The sequence below is a fragment of the Nelumbo nucifera genome, chromosome 4 (assembly GCF_055504915.1).
Source record: "Nelumbo nucifera cultivar China Antique chromosome 4, China Antique-T2T, whole genome shotgun sequence".
In the NCBI taxonomy this organism is placed as follows: Eukaryota; Viridiplantae; Streptophyta; class Magnoliopsida; order Proteales; family Nelumbonaceae; genus Nelumbo; species Nelumbo nucifera.
Window position 1 is genome coordinate 49872239 of NC_142652.1, and position 22093 is coordinate 49894331.

The following is a 22093-nucleotide window of genomic DNA, read 5'->3' on the forward strand; positions in this document are numbered from 1 at the left end:
CTGCTTTCTGCAAGTATAATGCAAACCCCAGGGAAAGACATATATGAAAGTAGAACTTATGCTTGAAAGGTTGGAACGGTTGAAAATGCATAAAGATACCAGAGTGTAAAGGAGGCTTTATAAAAGAAACTTATCCAAGTTCACAAATGAACCAGGGAAGCTGACAATATTCCAAAATTCGCTGAGGAGCCATTTGATAACAGCTTAAGCGACTGGACCGAATGAATTATTGCTTTGTCAGTTTGGAAGGAGTACAAATACAAATATGTAGAGTGCAAAACCTTGTATTATGTATTATTTTGTATGTATATGCACTGTACATGTGTATTTATACTCTTTCCAAACTGAGCATTAATGAATAAACTTCTAAGGAGGTTGAGAGCTCCTTAATAGCAGAAACTTAAGTTCAATTGATTACTACACCTTTCATTTTTTTAGAAAGTACACCCTTGAATATTTTATTCCTTAATTATTTTATCCACTAAAAGAAAAAAATATATATAAAATAGTTGAAAATACACCCTATGTTGTATGGAGCACAGTGTTGGGCAGCTAAGAAACAGCACACCAAAAATGACTGGCCGAAATGCATATGTTTAGAAGGATGTGGTAAAAGTAGAAAGGAAAGGATTAGAAATGAAGTCATACGAAGGAAACTAGGAGTACCTCCAAAGGTGATAAAATGAGAGAAAGTAGATTGAGATAGTTTAGTCATGTGCATAGAAGACCAACTATAGCACCTCTTAGAAAAAGTGATCTGTTACAAGTTGAAGGACCTAGAAGAGCTAGGTACAGTCTGAAAGAATCGTGGGTGGAAAAAATAAGAAATGATTAAAGTGCCTATAATTTATTGATGATGATGGGTTATTTTATCCACTAAAAGACAAAGCAATAAATTATTAAGTCCATACTTCATTGATGTCAGCCGTTATCAAAAGGCCCCTACATAACATCTGAGGAGATTGCTCATGGATATCAAAAGGCAGATATGGGTTCAGGCCAAAGACCAATAAGTCTGGATTCTAGAAGGGCAAATTCAAGCACATCCAACCTAAGAAGCTAACTTCTCAACCCAAGCACAGCTGCAAAGGTCAGATTGACTGAGATTCAAACAGTCTAGACCAGGTTTGGCTTGCCATACAACATTTTGAGTTTAAAACAATACTTAGATTATGGCTGGCACAACATGAACCGTGAACCTTTAAAAACAACTCCACACACTAACCCACAAAACTAAACAATGAATTTTGTTAGTATATTTACACAGAAATATAAGCCAGCCAAAGCTTCAAACTGAGCTCAATACAAGCTCTGATCAGGTTGTGATCTCCTAGGCTCAAGCCTAATTCAAGATAACACCTGTCCAATCCATCCAAAATTTTGCTTGGGTAAGAACACATTTAAGACATAAAGAGCTTCTTCACACTTGCAAATGCATCTACCTTTATGACTATGTGAGTATTGTGTAATAGAATCAACAAGAAAGAACAGGTCCACTCTACGATGAAAACTAGGCTCATTCTCCAACTTTTGGATGAGAAGTTCCACAACCTGCAGGGAATAAAAGATTTAAAAAAATTAATTCCATCAAAAGCAAGTGCACTCATCCTAATTTAGAATGTAAGGATACTGATTACAACATCTAATAAAAGTTGTTGATTTCTTTTCGCATCTAGCAGGTTTCTTTTACAAATGCCCAAAAGGATGAGTTCCTTCCCCAAGAGTAACTAACATACAACAGAAGGATGTAACTATGTGAATTTGTGCATCCAGATACGCTTAAAAAATGGTAATAAAAGTAAACACGAACCAACAAAGATATAAACTAAATGGGCCAAGAAGTGACCAGGACAAATTGAGCCAATAAGGACAGGGAATAACACGAAAATGGTTCTATCTTTTTGTCAATTCTTAAACTATTTCTCAACTAGATGGGACCACCTATATTGATACAAGTAGATTGGGTGAAATTCCCATTGTGGGCACAGGGCACAAGAGGCCTAGATATAAAACAACTTACACAGAACCGGTGTTTTAAAAGTTCAAGAGGCATTTTGGGCCCAGGGCACAAGGTGGGGTGTGCAGCTTTTTGAAGCAATGTGCAAAAATGCAAAAATAATTAAAAATATAAACTTAATAAAAAAAGCTTTAAAAAACTATTACCGAAAATTAAAATACATAAACATAACATGTAAAAACATATTCAAAATGAAAACTTTAAAAATAAAATCAAACATAACATATAAAACATATTCAAGCATGTAAAACTCTCAATCTCATTATTTTTTCCCAATTGCATTACTTCAAATAGCTAATGTGATATTAAACATTTTGCATTCTTGATTCTATGAGCTATCTTTGTACCAAGTCCCTTGCGGCAAGCCCAGAGAAGTTCATACTATGGTTTTAAATTTGTAATCCCTAAAAACAAATGGTTTTAGATTTGAATTCAATCCAGTAAAGAGTGATGAGAAGTCAACCTGTATAATTGGATCAAACATTGATCTATCCCCATCCAACTTGATTTGATTTAAATATAGGAGATTATATACTTAAAAGTAATATTCTCCAATTAGTAAATTAGTCTGAATGTTGTATTTTTTTTACCAAGGAGTCATAGGTTCAAGTTTCATACAAGATATTTTCAATTAATTTTGATCAGGAAATACAATAACAAAGTCAATTTTAGTTCTTTTCTTAATTGTAACAGTAAACATTTTATTAAAATTTGAAAATTTGAGAAATAAGTACAACATCTAGGTGCCTTGCACCCTTTTCTGGGCTGTTAACCTCAGCTAACTCCCACCCCACCCACTACACTTCCTCCCCACTTGATGTCATGCTCCAATACATTTGGTTCCTACTTTTTTTATCAATAATGGTAGATTTCATTACAACATTAAGAACAGAGTACAATGAGTAAAACTAAAAGTGGAGAGGTAAACTCTCTTGACTCTCTCCTCAAAAGCTTTGGCAAGTTACAATCGAGCCCAAAAGATTTGGTTTCTTCCCACCCCTTGTTTCGCTAGAGAGACAGCAAAGGCATTGGCAGTTCTTTTAACAAGTCCCACATACATATGGGCCTGTTGCAGTTCCAATGTTCAGCTTCTTCCTTTTGAAGCCATCCCACCATAAGCTTTAAACCACCTTCTATAATAAATTTACTAATGTTCATGCCCTTTGCCTTTTGCACTCCCTCCACAGAGGCATAATCAGACCTTAAAGAATGCCCTACTCCAATTGGGTCTGAGAATAAACCAATAATCCTCCCTTCCTCATTTCTAACAACACCCCCAATGCCAGATGAATCTGGTTTACCTGCACTGCTCCCATCAAAATTAAAGTTAATGTAGCCACTAACGGGTGGAGAACATAAGAAGCTTATAACAGACTTATGATGGTCTGAGCAAACCACTTGTTTCCAACTTCTCATAAAGTCATCTGTTGAGAATTCAGCAAAGAGCTCCAAAGATTTAACCCACTGAACCACCCTAATCATGATGGTCCAGCTCATAGCAGTCCTTAGACATCTCCACATTGTTCTTCCCCTTTTCTTTCACCAACTAAAGAAAGTAGAGGCAAACAAGCTTTGCACATTTGGCGGGGGAGTTCACCTAGACACAAACAACGAGAAAAACTATTCCCAAATAGAATTAACAAAAGAGCAGGAGATTAATATGTGAAAGCAAGTTTCTCCATTGGCCTTGTAAATAACAGAATAGTGTGGAAATAAACACCAATTTCGCCTTTTTCATTGGAGCAAATCAGAGGTATTTATTCTCTCCATGAAAACTCATCAACAAAAACCTCCAATCCTGGGAGGAATAGGTTCACTCCAAAGATGGGACCATTGCCCAAATAACTCCTTAGCCCCCCATAGGCTTATAGCCCACCTTCTATCAAATTTTGCCAACTTGGTTTCCTGAAGAAAACTATATAGGACGTTCCTTCCTTATTACCTTGTCGATGATTGATCTTTTCCTAGCACTTCCTAAACCTTGAAAATTCGAACTTATAATCTTGATTTTCAAAACTTCTTTTTTGCTCTCTTACTACTTCTCTTCCTATATCTTCCAATTTCTCCTTTCCCTTCTCTCACTAAATTCCTTATCTCCTTCAACATCCAACTTTTTTTTATCATTAAAGGAGAATTTTATTTGAAATTAAAGTTAAAAAGTTTTACAACTGTGTATAGGACTAGAAGTCCCACACTATTACATATTTCTGTCCCTTTTTACATTGCAGCCCAAAACAACTATTGCCTCAAAGCCCCTTGATTAGCAACAAGATAATCAGCTAGCCCATTTGCACTCCTAACCCATTTGAATTCTGCCTCTACCTCCCTTGCAACCTTTTCCATTTCCCTTTATCACTTGTTTGAAAGTCCACGGAGTAGTTCTATTGTTTTTAGCCCAAGAGATGATCACCTTGGAATCCCTTTCAACCTAAATATGCCTCATTCCTAGTTGCTTGGCTATCTTCAATCCTTGTAGCAATTCCATTAACTCAGCTTTTAGAGAGTTGCCCATGCCGATAGGTCCAGAGAATAAGGCCAATATTCTCCTTTCAGTATGGACAGAACTTAGACATCCTCTAATCCAAGATTTAATCCAAGATCTCCACTTGGTCCTTCAACATCCAACTTTAATCTTTCAACTTCACTCAATTTCCTCTTCCTCACCTTCTTTTATAGGTTTCCTCTCTCTCACCTTTCCTTCACCCTTATTTTTCCTCAAGTAGGACTTTAAATCATTCGGGTTCTTTAAACTACAACCAAGCTTCCCAACAAATTCTACTACTGTTGAATCTTTGTTATTACAATCCTTAGCACATTTTCTCTCTTTGACTCTATTTTCCCCAATTTCTACCATCTTCTCTCTCATGTTACCTCCTTCCTCATTTTCTCTCAAAGTACTTTCTCAGTTTCTCCTAATTCCTTCCACCTTAACTCTTCAAGCAGAACCTCTATTAATTCCCAAATCATTTTTCCTTTCTCCTCCTCATCTAATAACACATTCTTTCCACTTCCATCTTCCCTCACATTAGTGACATGATCATTTCTAACATGGGCTTGCAACTTGAACTATCTCGGGATCCTAGAATAAGACTTTCAAACACAGAGTAAAAGTAGCATCCAAAACCAAAATGACAAGACTACTTGAATCCAATAGATGGGTAGAAGCGGCTGCTAGGACCAAAGGCTCTGCTGTCCTTCATTTAGTTTGGCATAACTATCCCCACCATTAGAGATTTGTTGTAAAAATCTTCCTATATCAATTAATACTCTTTGATCACTCCCTTTATTCTGTCACTTATCCCCACCTGGAGACTCTCTGACAAGCCTTTGAAGATCTCGAACAATTCCCTTAAAACACCTTGCCTATAAATTTGGTTTGCTTCTGGTTTTTCTCTGTCCAAGCATCAAATGCCATCCCCATTCAACCTTCTTGTACAATGTAATGTTGTTACCTTCCACTTCATTCACCGGACCCAAATTAAAAGTTGTGTTATCCTTATTTCCTTCATCCTTTTTTTGATCAATAACAAAACAATTTCATTAGCATAGAAAAGGAGGTACAATGGAACACCACGAAATGAGGCAAACTCTCTTAACTCTCTGAGACGACAACTGATTAGACAATTACAACCAGTGATTTAAAAGGCGCACCTAGGCACACAAGCAAGGCGCATTTTAGATTATTCGCAGTCATTTAAAAGGCAGGTGCACCTAGGCGCACAGGCAAGGCACATTTCAAGGTAGGTGCCTCGCCCAGGTCCCAGCCTCCTAGGAGCAGCCCTTTCAAAAGGTGCACACCTGGTGCATAGAATATGTTTCACATCACATTAGCTACTTGAAGTAATGCGATTGAGAAAAAAAGAGATTGTGGGTTTTATATGCTTGAAAATGTTTTATATACTTGATTTTATTTTTAAATTCTCATTCTCCAGAAAGTTAATACTTGTGATCTCCTACAAAAAAAAACTTTTGGGAAGACGCTCCATTTCTCCTCATGTTTGTATTTTATGTCTCAGCAAGGGTGAATCTGCAGATCACATCCTTCTTCATTGCAGCTTCACTCAAAGGATATGGTCCCACTTCTTGAATATGGCAGGGTACAGCTGGGCTTTTCCAAAACACATTATGGACAACTTGAATCAATGGCAAGGAATAGGGCTTAGCAAAAGGGGTAGAGTCTTTTGGCAATCAGTGCCTCATGCAGTAATGTGGGGCGTTTGGGATGAAAGAACCACCCATATCTTTGACAATAAAAGCAGAACCTTGGAGGAGTTAATCTCAGATATTACCTATCTTTGAATCCTTTGGTCGGTGAATTCAGCTCTATTTAAAGGACTTTCAGTCAATGATATTATCAGAAATATTCACCCCTTTCTGTTTCTGCCTCATCCTCAGCAAACTCCCTTGAGTCATCCCGTATCCATCAGTGAAGGTGTGATAACCCTTAACTTTGACGGTTGTGCCTTAGGAAATCCGGGCTTTGCAGGAATTGGTGGTACAGTAAAGGACGAAAGGGGCAATATCTGCTGGACTTTTAGTGGTCCAATCAGTTGGGCCAACTCCACAAAGGCTGAAGTGATGGCTGCTCTCACCAGAATCAGGATAATAAAGAATTTGGGAATTCAGAATTTGATCATTGCAGGCGATTCAGCAAATACGATAAAGACAAAAAAGGGGGCCCTTGGAGACTATATCACCATCTGACTGAAGCTTGGGATTCTTTGGATGGTTTGAATGTTAACTTAGTTTGGATTCCTAGGGAACACAATCATACTGCAGATGGCCTAGCTAAATTTGGTGTGTATTTGGAGCATCTGTATAGCGACAAGCTTCCTCCTTTGTAACTTGCAGGGGCTCCCCCCCTGCTTTGTATATCTCCTCTTGTCCCCCCCCCCCCCTTTCTCATTAAATTCTGGTTAAATTTTCTCAAAATATATGCTTTACATGTTATATTTGGTGTGTATTTGGAGCATCTGTATAGCGACAAGCTTCCTCCTTTGTAACTTGCAGGGGCTCCCCCCCTGCTTTGTATATCTCCTCTTGTCCTCCCCCCCCCCCCCCCCCCCTTTTCTCATTAAATTCTGGTTAAATTTTCTCAAAAAATATGCTTTACATGTTATATTTATGTATTTTAATATTAGATAATAGATTTTTTAAAACATTTATTTTAAAATTAAAGTTTATATTTTTATTAGTATTATTTTTTTGATAAATATTTTTATTAGTATTATGTTTAATAATTTTTTTATTTTTGCACATCGCTTAAAAAGGTGCGCGCCTCGCCTTGCGCCTTGTACCACAGGCGCAAATTGACCCCTGCGCCTTGCGCTTTTAAAACACCGGGTATGCGCCTCACCTAGGTACTAGGTACAGCCCTTTCAAAAGGTGTACACATAGTGCACGTTGCGCCTCAGCCCAGGCGTGCGCCTTTTGAAAATTTCATGCTTTTTTGTATTTTTTTAACTTAACGATTGGGCCAAGGGCTCCGAGAACCCCCTATTTGCTAATGTTATTCATTCATCATCCCCCAATCCATCTGCACCATTTGTCACCAAAACCAAAACTTTTCATTAAAACTCCCAATCGACCATATCATAAGCTTTCTCCAAATCCAACTTGCAAACCAATCCCTTTTTCATTTCCTCAACACTTTCATTAACAACAAGGATATGATCAATGATTTGCCTATCTTTCACAAATGCCCCTTGATTTGGGGAGATAATGATAGGAAGGACCTGCCTGCCTAATCCTTTGAGAGAGCACCTTCGCATGATTTTATACAAACCGTTAACCAAGCTAATTGGTCTAAATTCTCTAGGATGTACCACATCCTCCTTTGGGGTCGAAGTAATGAAAAGTAGAGTTTCGCCCAAGATTAATCACACCCCTCCTAAAAAATTCATTAAAACTCCTTGAATATCATCTTTTAGGATCTCCCAACAATCTTGGTAAAATGCCATTGTGAATCCATCCAGACCAAGAGCTGTATATCTATCCAAAGAGAATACTACTTTAATCTCATCCAAATCAAAGCTCCTCTCAAGGAGTCTCTCGAAAATAGATTTAAAATGGTCCACAAAAGCCCTAGCTATCTCACTTTGCTAAGTAATAGTGACACCACTAACCTCAAGCTTTGAAATGAAATGCTTCCTTTTACAACCATTTGCTAACACATGAAAAAATTGTGTTTCTATCTCCTTCCTTTATCTATTTATGTCTTGATTTCTATCTCCAACTAATTTCCTCCTTTAATAAAACATTTTCCCAATTGCTTCCTTAGGGACCATCTCCTTTCCTTATCACTCTCTTCAAAGACCCAGTTCCTTCTTTAAGCTCTAGATCCTCAATTTAACCAAGAATTCATTGCTTCCTAACTTCAAGTCTCCCAAATTGATGAATATTCCACTCTTTTATTTTAGCTTTTAGCTCCTTTAATTTCCTATGGAACATCATACCTTTCCACTCAATGCTCGAATTACTTTCTTCCCACCATTCCTTCACTTTTTCCACAAAGCCCCAAAAACAGAGCCACATATTCTCAAATCTGAATGGTGTTGGGCCTCTACAACTAAGCTCTTCCTTAGCAATTGATATCGTCCAATGATCCAAGGTAACCCTAGGCAATCCAACATAGAAACTGAATTGGCTTGAAGGTTAGACCAGGTGAACTTATAATGTTAAAGTGGCAACTCCTTAAGCTAGGTCATTGATAAATTGATTGAACTTCCTCATGCTTGTGTTACTTGTTTGTCTTAAATTGTTAGTCTTCTTAGTGAATATGATTATATTAAAATCACATCCCAAGCACCATGGTCCATCCCAAAGCCCTCTAATGTCACCCAATCCATCCCACAACCCATTCCTTTCTCTATATCCATTTAGACCATAAACATTTGTTAACACCCATTTGAGTCCATCACTTATCGAAATCTAACGAAAACTGTAAACTTCCCCACCAACTCTTCAACTCCTATCACAAAATCATCATTCCACAAGGTAACAATGCCACCAAAAGAACCCAAGATTGAGCAAATGCCTAACTAATTCCCCTGGCTTTCCGAATACTTCTGGCCCACCACCTATCAAACATAGTTGTCAAGGCGACACCTAGGCGACAAGGCGGCCTTGGGGGCTCGCCTTGCCCAGTAGCCAAGCAATTTTGTGCGGTTATAAAATACTTTTATATTTTAATTTTTTGACATTATAATTATAAAATAGACATTATAAAACTAGAATATTCATTTTATGTGTTTATATACTAATTTCTTTTTATTATTTTCTTATTTTGTTAGGGTTTAAACAACACAAACATTGCTAACTGTTGTATTGAACCCATGGTTCAAAGTATCGATACACCTTTGTGTATTGGCAGAGGTGTATCAGTACTTGTAATGATACTCCCCCTATTTTTTTATTTCTTTGGTTTTCAATTTCATTTATATATATATATATATATATATATATATATATATATTATTTAAAAAATGGGTCCCCAAAAACACCTATAAACAGGTATCGGGACCCCAAAGATACAATAAAATACACCCGATACGGGGCATATTGTATCGAAATTTTGATCCTTGATTGAACCCTCAAAAATTTCAAAACCTGAACCAATAAGCATGGGAAGAACTTAAAACTTTGTCTAATCAACACATTTTCTTCTTCTTCCACCTTTTCTTTTCTTCTTTCCTATAACAGAAGTAGGGGTTCAGCCCCTATATTTTTTGAATTTTCTTTCCTTTGTACTTTTTCTTCTCATAAAACGTTGATTTTCTAGACTTAAACATGAAATTTATACTTCTCTTATGAAAATTATGAATAATTAACAAGGAAAGATGGTTATGGAACCTAGGGAACTACCCTAGGACATATGGTTTTACTTAAGAAAATCCATCGCCTAGGCGACAAGGCGCCCCCCTGTCGCCTAGCCTCGCCTTGGCGCCTTGAAAACTATGCTATTAAATTCTACCAATTTGGATTCTAGGAGCGATACTATACCTAGTCTTTCCCTCCTTAACATGCCCTTGATAATAGTTCTCCTTCTAGGATTCCCCAACCCTTCGACATTCCAACTTTACTATTTTCGAAGCCATTCCAACAATTATTCTCTACCCTTTCTTTATGACTCTTCCTACTTACACCCTCTCACTCTTTCCCTTTCTCCCACTGAATTCCTTATTCCCCTCAACATCCATTTTTAATCTTTCCATTTCATTCAGCTTTCTTTTTCTATCTTCCCCTTTATCCTTATTCTTCCTCAAGAAGACTTTAAGGTCATTAGGGTTCTTGATTTTGCACCCAAGTTTCTCAACAAATAAAGCCACTAAAACATTGTCATAACCATCATATTCTCTATACCCCTTCTCTCCAATGGAGCTTCCCTGCATCGCCACCAACCCACTACCACCACACCCATTCTTCCTAGTTTCAGATATGTTTTCCTTTACTAATTCTTATTCTGCAAATCTTCAAAAGAATTCTCTATTAAACCCCCACATCTTGTAACATCCTCTTCTCAAATAACTTCAACCCCCCTTCCCCTACCTCTTCTTCCCTTCTCTTATCATTGGCACCATCTAATCCATTCATGGCTTGGGACTTCGTAGTTACAGTGGGACCTGGAAAATCAGAAGCAAGAACAGGACAAGTATCAATACCAAAAACCAAATTGACAGGCATACCTGGAAGCCTGGAAGTCATTCTTCCTCCCTGCTAGGGTACCACTAGAAGTTCACTTGTACTTGAATCAATCTTCTGACCGCTTCCACTCATCTGTTGCATCCTCCTAAATTGATTTACCCTGTTAGGCCTCTGATGAAGTCCATCCAACCTCTCTCAACATCTTCGTTATCCTCTGAACAAAACCTGGTATATCTGGATTAGGTCGATCATTTGCAGACCGGCCAAAGTAGTTGTCTAGTGAATCTGCCATTGGACGCCACTACAACCAGTGCCTGATATACCTGGGTTTCACAAACTACAACCATCAAAACCCAGCTTAATTTTATTTGATACAGGTGTCCATTCCCCCGAAATGAAAGGACTTGAGCATGAGGATTGAGCTACAAACTGCCAGCCTCTAAGAACATATCCACTCAAAATGGTGCAAAGATCTCTGAATTGTCCAATGCACTCTGATAGATAGTCTCTATGGTAGCTTCCTTGGATAGCTTCTTTGCCTTAAATATTCTTGAATTTCTTTCTTCCCATAGAGTCCAAAGTATGGTTGCCCTCATTCAACTAATTTTCCCCTCTTGGTAGGAATAAAGAATAAAATCAAGAAAATGCTACTCAAGTGACTTGAAACAAAACGCCTAGCACTAAAAAGAGCTGAAAAACAATCCCAAATGCTAGAAGAAAAAGGGCAGGAAATTGCATATGAAAAGTTGATTTCTCAATTGCACCACAAAAAAAAACACCTGTGAGGTGAAAGCAGTGTTTTAAAAGCCGCACCTCAGGCGCGTCTAGGCGCAGAGGTGAGGCGCATTCCATGCCTTAAGCCTCGCCCAGGCTAAGGCACATACACCTCAGAAAGGCGCTTGCCTTGGCGCCTAAGTGTGTGCCTTAGGCCAGGCGCCAGGCGAGCGCCTTATCAAAGTTCTCAAATTTTTGTATATTTTTATTTTATAGATAATTGTTAGCATCTATAAAAAGTGTTTTTCTTTTATTGTTTTAAACCTATTGCATATAGTGAAAATAATAAAAAATAGAGGAGAAAGTATCAAAAAAACTTCCTAAAACAAGAAAAAAAAAGAGGGAGACGAACCATTTTCTTCGAAAGGCTGGAAGAGGAAGGAACTCTCAGGAAGAACAGCAATTGCATGGTCGAACTCCAGGAGGAACAGCAGCGTACTATCGCCATATTCAATCGAAAATAGGTATTCTCCTCCTCCTCCTCCTCCTCCTTTTTCTTCTTCTTCTTCAATCCAGAACTGTTTTGGATTGTGAAACAGGGGCTCCGCCCTAGTCTTCTTCGTCTTCCAGTTCGTTTCTGTTTATCCAGTTCGTTTTCTTCACTGTTTATTTACTTTTTTTTCTTTTTTGCTCTCTGGTTTGTGCCAAAAACAGGGGCTCCACCCCTCCTCTCTCTTCCTTATTCATCATTTCATTGTTTTTTTTTCATTGCTGTTTTAAACTGAAAACAGGGGCTCCACCCCTCCTTCTCATTCTTCCTTATTCATTGTTTTTATTTTTTTTTTCATTACTGTTTTAAACCGAAAACAGGGGCTCTGCCCCTTCTTCTTCTTCACTGTGTTTGTACCAAAAAACAGCGGCTCGGCCCCTTATTCTTTTTCACTGTGTTTGCACCAAAAACAGGGGCTCCGCCCCTCCTCCTCCTCCTTTCTTATTGTTCATTGTTTTTTTTCCATGATTCCATCACTGTTTTAAACCGAAAACAGGGGCTCCACCCCTTCATCTTCTTCACTGTGTTTGCACCAAAAACAGGGGCTACACCCCTTCATCTTCTTCACTGTAATTTCAGTTTTGCACGAAAAACAGGGCATATTTTTGCAATCAATATGAACAGAAAATATGCCCTAATCTTTTGGAACTAAAAAACTAAAATTCTGAATTTCTTTATCAGTAACATTGAAGTTTTCTAAAAAAGAATAAACAGCAGACAGCCTTTTCATAGAACATTTTATCAGTATTATTCATCAAAAGCAGCACAGTTGGAGTATTTGATTTCCTATTTCACAAAGCACTGTGGGCTTCACAAGAACTTGATTCTGTTTTTTTTCATTCACAATTCCACACTTCCACTTTATTTTTATTTCTTCCACAGTTGCTGTTTGCACTGAAAACAGCCCCCCCTTCTTCTTCTTCCTCCCTGCTTTATTTCTTTCTTTTTTAGTTTTTTTTTCTTTCCACTGGTTTCCTGTTTCCATTAATTTTATCATTTTACACATTATTTATTTATTTCTTCTACTGATTTATTTTAATTTTATCATCAGTGTTTTGTAATTCCGTGCAAGAATATTTAATAAGAAATGGCTGATGTGAGTGCTAGTCAGGAAGAAAGCCAAGGAACTCAAGGAAATAGAAGAGATCCAGCTTGGAAATATTGTCACTTGAAAGATCCCAAGAATACCAATGCAGTGACATGTAATATTTGTGGAAAAATTACTAATGGGGGAATTTATAGAGCCAAGAAACACATCATTGGTGGCAGGAGGAATACAAAAGCTTGTACTAAATGTCCTAAAGATGTGAAAGAAGAGATCTTGGCTTATATGAACAAAAAAAAAAAATTGTGAAAGAAAGTATGAGTGGGGAAGAAGAGGGCACTCGCATTTTAGATTTTGATGACTTTGAGAATATGATTGACGATGAAGATGATTTGGGAGATGATGTTCACATACTTGGAGCTAGTAGCCAAGGGAGATTTGGTAGTGTAAATGTAACTTCAAAGACTAGGCCTTTGGGGTCTATGACTAAGGAACCAAGTTCTAAACCCAATAGGCCACCACCCATAAAACGACAAAGGGGCCCCATGGATAGATTTATTTCTACACCTAACCCGGAACAAGTTGTGGAAATGATAAGGGAGCAGAAGAGATTGAAGCAAACAACCATTAGTGATGCATATAATAAAGAGGCAAGAGAACAAGTTTCTATACGCGTTGCTAGATGGTTCTATCAAGCAAGTACTCTCTTAAATACCATTCGTTAAAAAAGTTTTGAGGCAATGTTGGAGGCAGTTGGACAATATGGGCCGGGATGCAAGCCCCCAAGTTATTATGAGATGCGAGTTCCTCTTTTGAAAAAAGAAGTGGAACACACAAAGACATTACTGCAGCACCACAAGGAGGCATGCAAAAAGTGGGACTGTTCTTTAATGTTTGATTGGTGGACGGATAGAAAATACAGGACCCTCATAAACTTTTTGGTCCATAGTCGTGCTGGGACCATGTTTATAGAAAGTATTGATGCTTCAAATGAGGAGAAAACAGCTGACAGGTTGTTTTTATTACTTGACAAGATGGTGGAGAAAATAGGGGCAAAGAATGTTCTTCAAGGGATCACAGACAATGCTTCAAACTATTAGCTGGTAAGTTTTTTTACTTTTATAATTTCTTTATTGTTATTTGTTATTATTTTTTGTAGTCTTTAACTTTTCAATTTACACATGTTTGATTATTTTATTGTGTTATTGCCTTTAGGGAAATTTTTTATGGCAAAACACCCTCATTTAACTTGGACCCCATGTGCTGCTCACTGTTTGGATTTGATTTTGGAAGATATTGGAAAGTTGCCATTTATAAGTAAAACAATTGAAAGGATTATTGCACTTACAGGATATATTTATAATAATCCGGGGTTGTTAAATTTAATGAGGAAGTACACAAATCAGAGAGAGTTACTCTGGCCAGCAAAGGCCCACTTTGCCACTTTCTTTCTCACTCTGCAGAGAATTTATAAACAGAAGAAGAACTTGAGAGATCTTTTTAATTCAAAGGATTGGAATGAAAGCAAGTGGGTGAAGGAAATAAAGGAGAAAAGGGTAGGGGAGACGGTGATGATACCCACTTTTTGGAACAACGTCATCTTCACACTTAAGGTGTGTAGTCCACTTGTGCAGGTCTTGAGATTGGTGGACCGTGGGAACAAGCCTTCAATGGGTTACATCTATGAAGCCATGGATAGGGCAAAGGAAGCCATTGCAAGTTCATTTGGTAGACATGAGGAAAAATATAAACACATTTTTGAAATCATTGATAAGAGGTGGGAGTGTCAACTCCACCAACCATTGCACACAGCAAGCTTTTATTTAAATCTAAAGTTTTACTATGATGATGCTGAAAGGATTGATTGAGATGAAGAAATCATCACTGGGCTTTATAAAGTAATTGAAGTGTTTGAAAAGGACAGAAACAAGATCAATGGAATCACTGATGAGATAAACAAATATAAAAATGCAGAGGGTGTTTTTGGTCTTGATATGGCTATTTGGCAGAGAAAGGTGAAAGCACCGTGTAAGTAACATTGACTTAATAGTTTGTTTATTTAATTATTTAGTATTTTTTATGTATTTAAATAAAATTTTAATTAATATTTTGTTATTAATTAATTTTTTACAGCTGATTGGTGGGTTTCATATGGTGTTTCGGCTCCAAATTTACAAAAGATTGCAATTAAAGTTCTTAGCTTAGCATGCAGTGCATCTGGATGTGAGAGAAATTGGAGTGTATTTGAGCATGTAATTAAAACTTCACTTAAGATTTTAACATTATATTTTTATATTTTATAATCCATTATATGTTGATACTTTTAGTTTTTAAACTTATTTTTATTAATCAATCTTATGTTTTATGAATTTATGCAGATCCATACCAAAAAAAGGAATCGGTTGGATCAAAAGCGCTTGAGTGACTTAGTCTTCATTAAGTTCAACCAATTGCTTAAAGATAACTTTGATTCACGTAGTGTCACTGACCCCATATCTTTGAAAGATATAGATGAAAGTAACAAATGGTTATTAGGGGAGATGGCACGTGAAGATGATGGAGCTGAAAATGATTTGGCATTCGATGATGATTCTTTAACATGGGAAGATGTGGCTCTTGCTTCGGGAGTCGAAGAGCCATTAGGACCACAAGAAATAGAGGTCCAGGTGTAGCTTCAACCTCTCATTCAAGAGCAACAACATCAGCCAATGCAAGAAGGTCTAGAGGGGGTTCAAGTTCCCAACTTCGTTTGGAAGTTGAATTTGAGGAAGAAGAATCGAAAGAGGAGTTGAGAGACTATAATTCTAATGAAGAGGATGATGAAGTTGAACTTCCAAATGAAGAAGATGATGAGGAAGAAGATTATGGAAATGAAGAGTGAATGGGTGACTTGTGTTTTTTTTAAAGGCTTGAAGAATGAAGATCTACTCTTTTTTTGTTTGTTTTGTTTAAGACTGACTTGTGTTTTTTTTATCAATACTTGTTTTTTGTTAATAGTGACTATTGAATCTTGATCAACCATCAAGTGATGTGAATGTGAATTTGTGTCATGTGTGAATTTACTGATTTTACTTACTAGATATTAGATTAGATGTAGTGATTTCAGATTTAGTGATTGTGATAAGTAGCTAAGTCATAAGTGGTATTGAATATTGAGATGTGAGGCTTAAACATGGAGAGTGGAGACTTGGACTTGGAGACTTGGAGAGGTAAGTGTCTTTTTAACTTCTTTTATATTAGTATTTTTGTATCTTATCTTATTCATGAATATGATATTTAAATTCTTTGTATTATAAAAGCACATTGGTGACAATGACATTGCTTTAACATCTTTTTATATTTGAATAATATGATTATTTTTATTTCATTATTTGAATCATTGATAGTTTGAATTTGATAATTGATACTATGTTAGACACTTACTATTAGTAACTAACTTAGTATGTTATTTTAATTATTTAATTGTTTAGAACTTTATAGTTTATACTTTAGAGTTTAGACTTTAGACTTTAGAATAGAAATTAGAACTTTAGATTGCATTGTCATACTCATATCTTAACTCTCAACTCATGGAAATTTAGATTGTATTGTTTTTTGTATTTTTTCTGATTTTTTTTATTTTTATTTATATTTTCATTTTTTTTTACATTTCCTGAAAATTCTGTGCGCGCGTGCGCGCCTCGCCTTGCGCCTTGGGCGCAAATTGGCCCCTGCGCCTTGCGCTTTTAAAACACTGGGTGAAAGACACCTATAGGCCTTCTTTTTAATAAACGCTCTCAAGTGTTGATCTTCACAGGGAAAGAACTAAGATTAAAGGGTTGAGAAACCAAGAAAGTTGTAAAACACCCTCCAAATTCTAGAATCAGACTTTCAATGGTCCAAATTCTAGAATCACACTTTCAAGGGCATGAAAAACACACTCCGAAGAATGCAAAAGACCATCAATTTGATTGAATGCAATGTCCCTCAAACATCTTCTCAGACACTTTAGTTCATTTCTGGATTATTTACTAATAATATGTGATATTGTGATCAATTTTAGTTTAATTTATTATTGGTTTTCAATATCCAATTACAATCCAAGTTTAAATGGAATCCAATTGCCTGCCCCATGTAAGATTCCATTGTAATTCATCCCCATTGGCTCCTCTTGCGAAGGAGCCAACCATGGAGTTTGTTGACCTGGGCATCCATCTAAGTGAATATATAGCCTCTTAGTGCATGTATAGCCTAGCTAGCATCTATTAGGTATCCTCCCATCCATCCAATGACAAGCTGCAAATCTCCTTCTATAATTAAGCTTCCACAAAATCTCAGTACACTTTACAATATAAATTGAAAAGCATAGTAAATGACATAAATGGGCTGAATAATTCAAGTTAATCACAATATATTAAAAAAAGTTTCAAGTTGGTTCTAACCAGAGAACTAGATCATTATTTGACACTTTAATTGCAAAGAGTTGCATGAGCAATAAAGGGAAATGATTAATTCTGTTATTTAGGTACCTAGATTAGCAAATTCTTCAGTTGATTCATTTTTAAAACAAGGCGTAAATGGGAAACAACTGTTTTGGGGGTAGCCAATGAAAGCAGTATGTAAAAGTAATGGGTGGGGTTAGGTATTAAAGGCTAGCCCAACAAAGGGGCCAATTTCATTATACCCAATGTTTTAAAAGGCACACCTAAGGTGCACCTAGGTACACAGGCAAGGCACATTTTAGGGTATACGCCTCGCCCAGGTCCTAGGTGCATGCCTAGCACACGCACCTCGCCCAAGTCCTAGGCACATCCCTTTGAAAAGGTGCACACCTAGTGCGCCTGATGCGCCTTTTCAAAATTTTGTTAACGTTGTTCATTCATTCATCCTATTTGTTAATGTTGTCCATTCATGCATCCTAAAAAAATATCTTCTTAAAAGGCAATTAAAATTATAAAATCATTATTTTTTGTGAGAATTAAGAATTCAAGACACTAACATAGACTTGTTCGGGCTTGCCGCAAGGGGCGTGGTACAAAGGCGACTCATAGAATCAAGAATGCAATATGTTTTACATCACATTAGCTACTTGAAGTAATGCAATTGAGGAGAAAAAGAGATTATGCGTTTTACACGCTCGAAAATGCTTTATATGTTTGATTTTATTTTTAAATTTTCATTTGAATATGCTTTACATGTTATGTTTATGTATTTTAATTTTAGATATTAGGTTTTTAACATTTATTTTAAAATCTAAGTTTATATTTTTTTTATTAATATTATGTTCAATATTTCTTTATTTTTTGCATTTTTTTGAATTTTCTGATATTTTTTTGTAATTTTGCACCTTGCTTCAAAAAGGCGCATGCCTCGCCTTGCGCTTCAGACGCAAATTGGCCCTTGCGCTTATTTTGTGCCTGGTGCTTTTAAAACGCTGATTGTACCTAACATTCTTTTATCATAAGCAAAAAAGTTCAACATTAAGAATCAAAAAATAATAAAACAAAAAAGCAGTAGAAACCTTAAATCTATTTGATGTTTTTGGATCCAATGACTTACAAGAAAAAATAAATATATCCATTTCAGCCCAAGTTGCTACCCAATATATGATATCATATGTTGTTAAAATTAGTTAAAAGATCAAAAAAATAGTATTAGTAGTAGCAGCAGTAGCACAATATAAAATAAAAATGTATGAAGATATACTTTTCACCAACCTCACTGGCAATGCCATACTTGGCGCAGTCAATGGCAAGACGGGTCGCTCGTCCAATACTTTCTTTTGTCCTTGATAATGTCTCTATCATTCCCTCAAAAGCATCACGTGCAACAGCTGCCTCAGTACCACCACTCAATGACCCCCCAGAGGCCCAATGTCCAGAACTAACTCTTCTCTCTTCGTGGTCTTCAGAATCAAAGTGATGTTGTGATGCAAATTGATGAGCATGAGAAGGAGGAGAACGTAAGGATGTGTGAGAATGTAATCCCTTTGCATCCTTTTGCGTAACATTGCTAGTGACAGACATAAAGGGATGAACTAAAGGAGGGCTGGGACTCCTACCCCGATCTATAGAAGCAGATGAAATAAATGGAGGGATGAGACTTTCATGAGAGACGGACTGCGATTGAGCTTGTCTTCTTTTTGCCTGAGCAGCTGCAATAAGATGCTTCATAGATGTAACAGAGTCCGCAAACTTGGAATCTACCACTGAACCAACAGACTTGTCACTGGAAACTTCCACTCTGCAGCCAAGAAAGCAATGATGCAACACATACATGTGAGAATATAAGAATATGCAAAAAAAGATGAGAAAAGATATACCGCATGAGAGGCATAAAAGGCCGTGCATACCGCTCAGGAAGCAGAGAATTATTCTCCAAATATTGGTCAGCTGAAACGGCAAATGCGGTCACATGTAAATTAGTTTTAGAAGTAACTTTTGATTTCTCTGCTGTAACTGCAACTGTAGGCATGTTCTTTTCACCTTTGGTTTGTTTAGAAAGATGATTTAAAGCATCAGAAACTGGAATAGAGGCTTTAGAAGACCCAGCATGAGCCTTTCTCAATGTAGGAGTACTAGATGCTTTACTCTGGGGCTTGATGGCTTTATATTCATCTTGCTTGATTGCAGTAGCCAAACCATGGGAGTCTTTAGGTGAAGCCAAGATAGGCTTACCACCCTTCATGGACAATTTATGGCATTCTAGTTTCTGGGGACTACAATATACATGAGCTGCCATCGACCTTTTTGCCCCCTTCTCTTCAGTTTTCTTCATGTGGGGTGACAAAGCTTCATTTAGAACTTCGTTAGATGATTCTCCAACCTTGGAAGGGTTATCCTCAAGTCGAGTCGAATCAAAATCATCATCTTCAGCATTTCTGATATTTAGATGATCATAACTGGAACTTTCAAGATGTGTTTCAGTGTCATCAACAGAATCTGACACAAACAAAGGCCCATTCAAATTACTGGAAACCTCTCCATCAACCAAATCTCTTAGTTTTTCATCCTCATCATCAAATCGACAAACCGATTTCCATTTTGAGTGAACCTGCATGACAGGAGAGCTATCATTATCAGAACCAGACACATCATTCTTAAGGGAATTAGGTTGTTTATTCATTATGCCTCTGACAGTTTGAGTTGTACAATCAGACATTGCCTCCAATGCCCGACGACGGCGCTTCACTAGGGGTAGAACAGCTCCATCACCAGGTAAATTCATCCCATTACTAAATGTTTCACCATTCAGTGCCAGATGATCTTCTGCCTTCATAAATGATGTTGATGTTTTGCTCTCCCCATGTTTATCTTCTGCATCATCAATGACAGCAGGACATGGAGATTCACTCCTGCTTTTCGAAGGTAATTTCTGGGTTCTTCCATCAGCCACATCTACATGCTTTGATCTCTTGGCAGGACGTGAATCTTCAGTAGGAGCCAACTTATGCTTTCCATGTTCAAATTGACTCCTCTTTTTCCTGTGATCTCCCAACAGAAAAAGTTCATCCTTGCCTAGCACCTCAGATCTGTCTAAAGTACCCTTGCTAATTTCATGAAGTCCAAGTGAGTTATCAACTCCCATGAAATGTTTCTTAACTTTTGGCAATGCTTTGACCTTCTTTTTATTGCTGACACCTGAATCTGACATCAATCCATCTGGAGATGATTCCCTTGCGCTGTCATAAGGAGAAACTTTGCTTTCAACCCCATCTTTCAAATGTTCTTCCGAATCAGGGAGATCATTATTACTACAAGGGTCATCAAGCTTCACTGATTTTACAGTTGAACTTGTCCTTTTCTGTACATTCACAGGACCATCCCGCCTCCTTTTTGATACAGTAACCACCCCTTTTGCCCTCTGCCCAGCAGCAGATGGCTTCGCCGAAACTGAAACAACTAAGAGTGGGGAACTATCACTATTATCAACATGACCACTAAAAGAATCTCCTTTATGATTAAGGAGAGGACTGCTTCTACTAGCACTTAATATTTTCAAATGAGTCTCTACATTGGCATGATCAGGATGGAATTCTCCACCATCTCCAGCCCTATTACTAGATGCTTCTTTAGACAAGAAAGGATTATCAGGTCTGGATACAAGCATTACCTCTTTCTTTGGTAAACATGTGCTATTGCTGGATGTTTTGCCCCTTTTCTTAATAGATATGACTGGAGATGAACCAGTCTCTGAGTTACATGAGATACTAGGCTTTATATCCTTCGTCTCAGTCTCACCCACCCCATGTGAACATCGTTCAAGTCCATACAGTTCATTGCCTGAGGCCTCATTACTAATGTTTTCTTTCTGTCCAACTGTCTGATTCAGATCATTTAACTCAACCTCTCCACCATCAATTGATGAAGCAACATCGCCAGGAGCAGTTTTATCAGTATCATCACCAGAAGCACTTGCTTTCTTTTGCTGTAATTCTTCAAAAGCTTCACATATCTCCTTGACAGCAAGGGCAAAATCTTTAACAGTCTTACCTTGACATCGAGCCGACAATTTACTCTTTGCTTCATTAGTAAATGCCTGAATATCAGCTGGAGCAACAAATGCACTTCACAAAAACGCAAAAAAAAAAGAAAAAGAAAAAGAAAAGAAAATTAGGAAGCTAGCTAAATGTGAATTGAGTTGTTCAACAATTATATCAAAAGTTCTAAAAATAAGTAACTCCATTTCTCCACTCTATATGTTCTAAAAAACACTGTGATTATATTTATATCTTGGATGCCCCAGAGATCTGCCCTTCCCCCTCAAATCTGTGTTTTGTGCAATGCTATGGTGGGACTTTGTCCCATTTACTAATCTCCTGCCCATATGTATCTTGTGTTTGGAAGTGTTTCTGTTCTCACTCTGGATACAGATGGATTCTACCTCTGGAAGTTGCCTTATTCAGCCAAGTCTCACAATGCCAAAAGGAAGGGGAAAGATGATGTGGAGAGCAACAAGAGCAGCTATATTATGGTCAGTATGAGAGGAAAGAAACAACAGGATATCCAAGGACCAATATAAAAATGTGAATGCTTTAATAGAAGGCATCAAGCTCAAGGTATTGCATTGGACTAAAACAATGGAGATTTTTAAGGACTTCTTGGTTGATACGTTCATTAGTTGGTGGGATGTAATAGCAGCATCC

The 22093-nt window shown here is 37.3% G+C and overlaps 1 protein-coding gene across 7 annotated transcripts in view; it reads right to left on the bottom strand.

Moving 5' to 3' along the window:
* Positions 1 to 22093, bottom strand: part of LOC104589016 (ENHANCER OF AG-4 protein 2-like) — a 79662-nt gene that overhangs the window by 35339 nt on the left and 22230 nt on the right. For 4 of the 7 annotated variants that reach the window (XM_010247183.3, XM_088903357.1, XM_010247179.3 and 1 more), the window contains exons 4-6: positions 19301 to 21514; positions 18666 to 19191; positions 1443 to 1551 (exon numbers count right to left, since the gene is read on the bottom strand). In XM_010247183.3, the coding sequence (XP_010245485.1) occupies positions 1443 to 1551; positions 18666 to 19191; positions 19301 to 21514 (2849 nt within the window). The remainder of the gene's footprint in view (positions 1 to 1442; positions 1552 to 18665; positions 19192 to 19300; positions 21515 to 22093) is intronic. The other 3 variants (XM_010247182.3, XM_088903359.1, XM_088903358.1) reach the window with 3 other exon arrangements.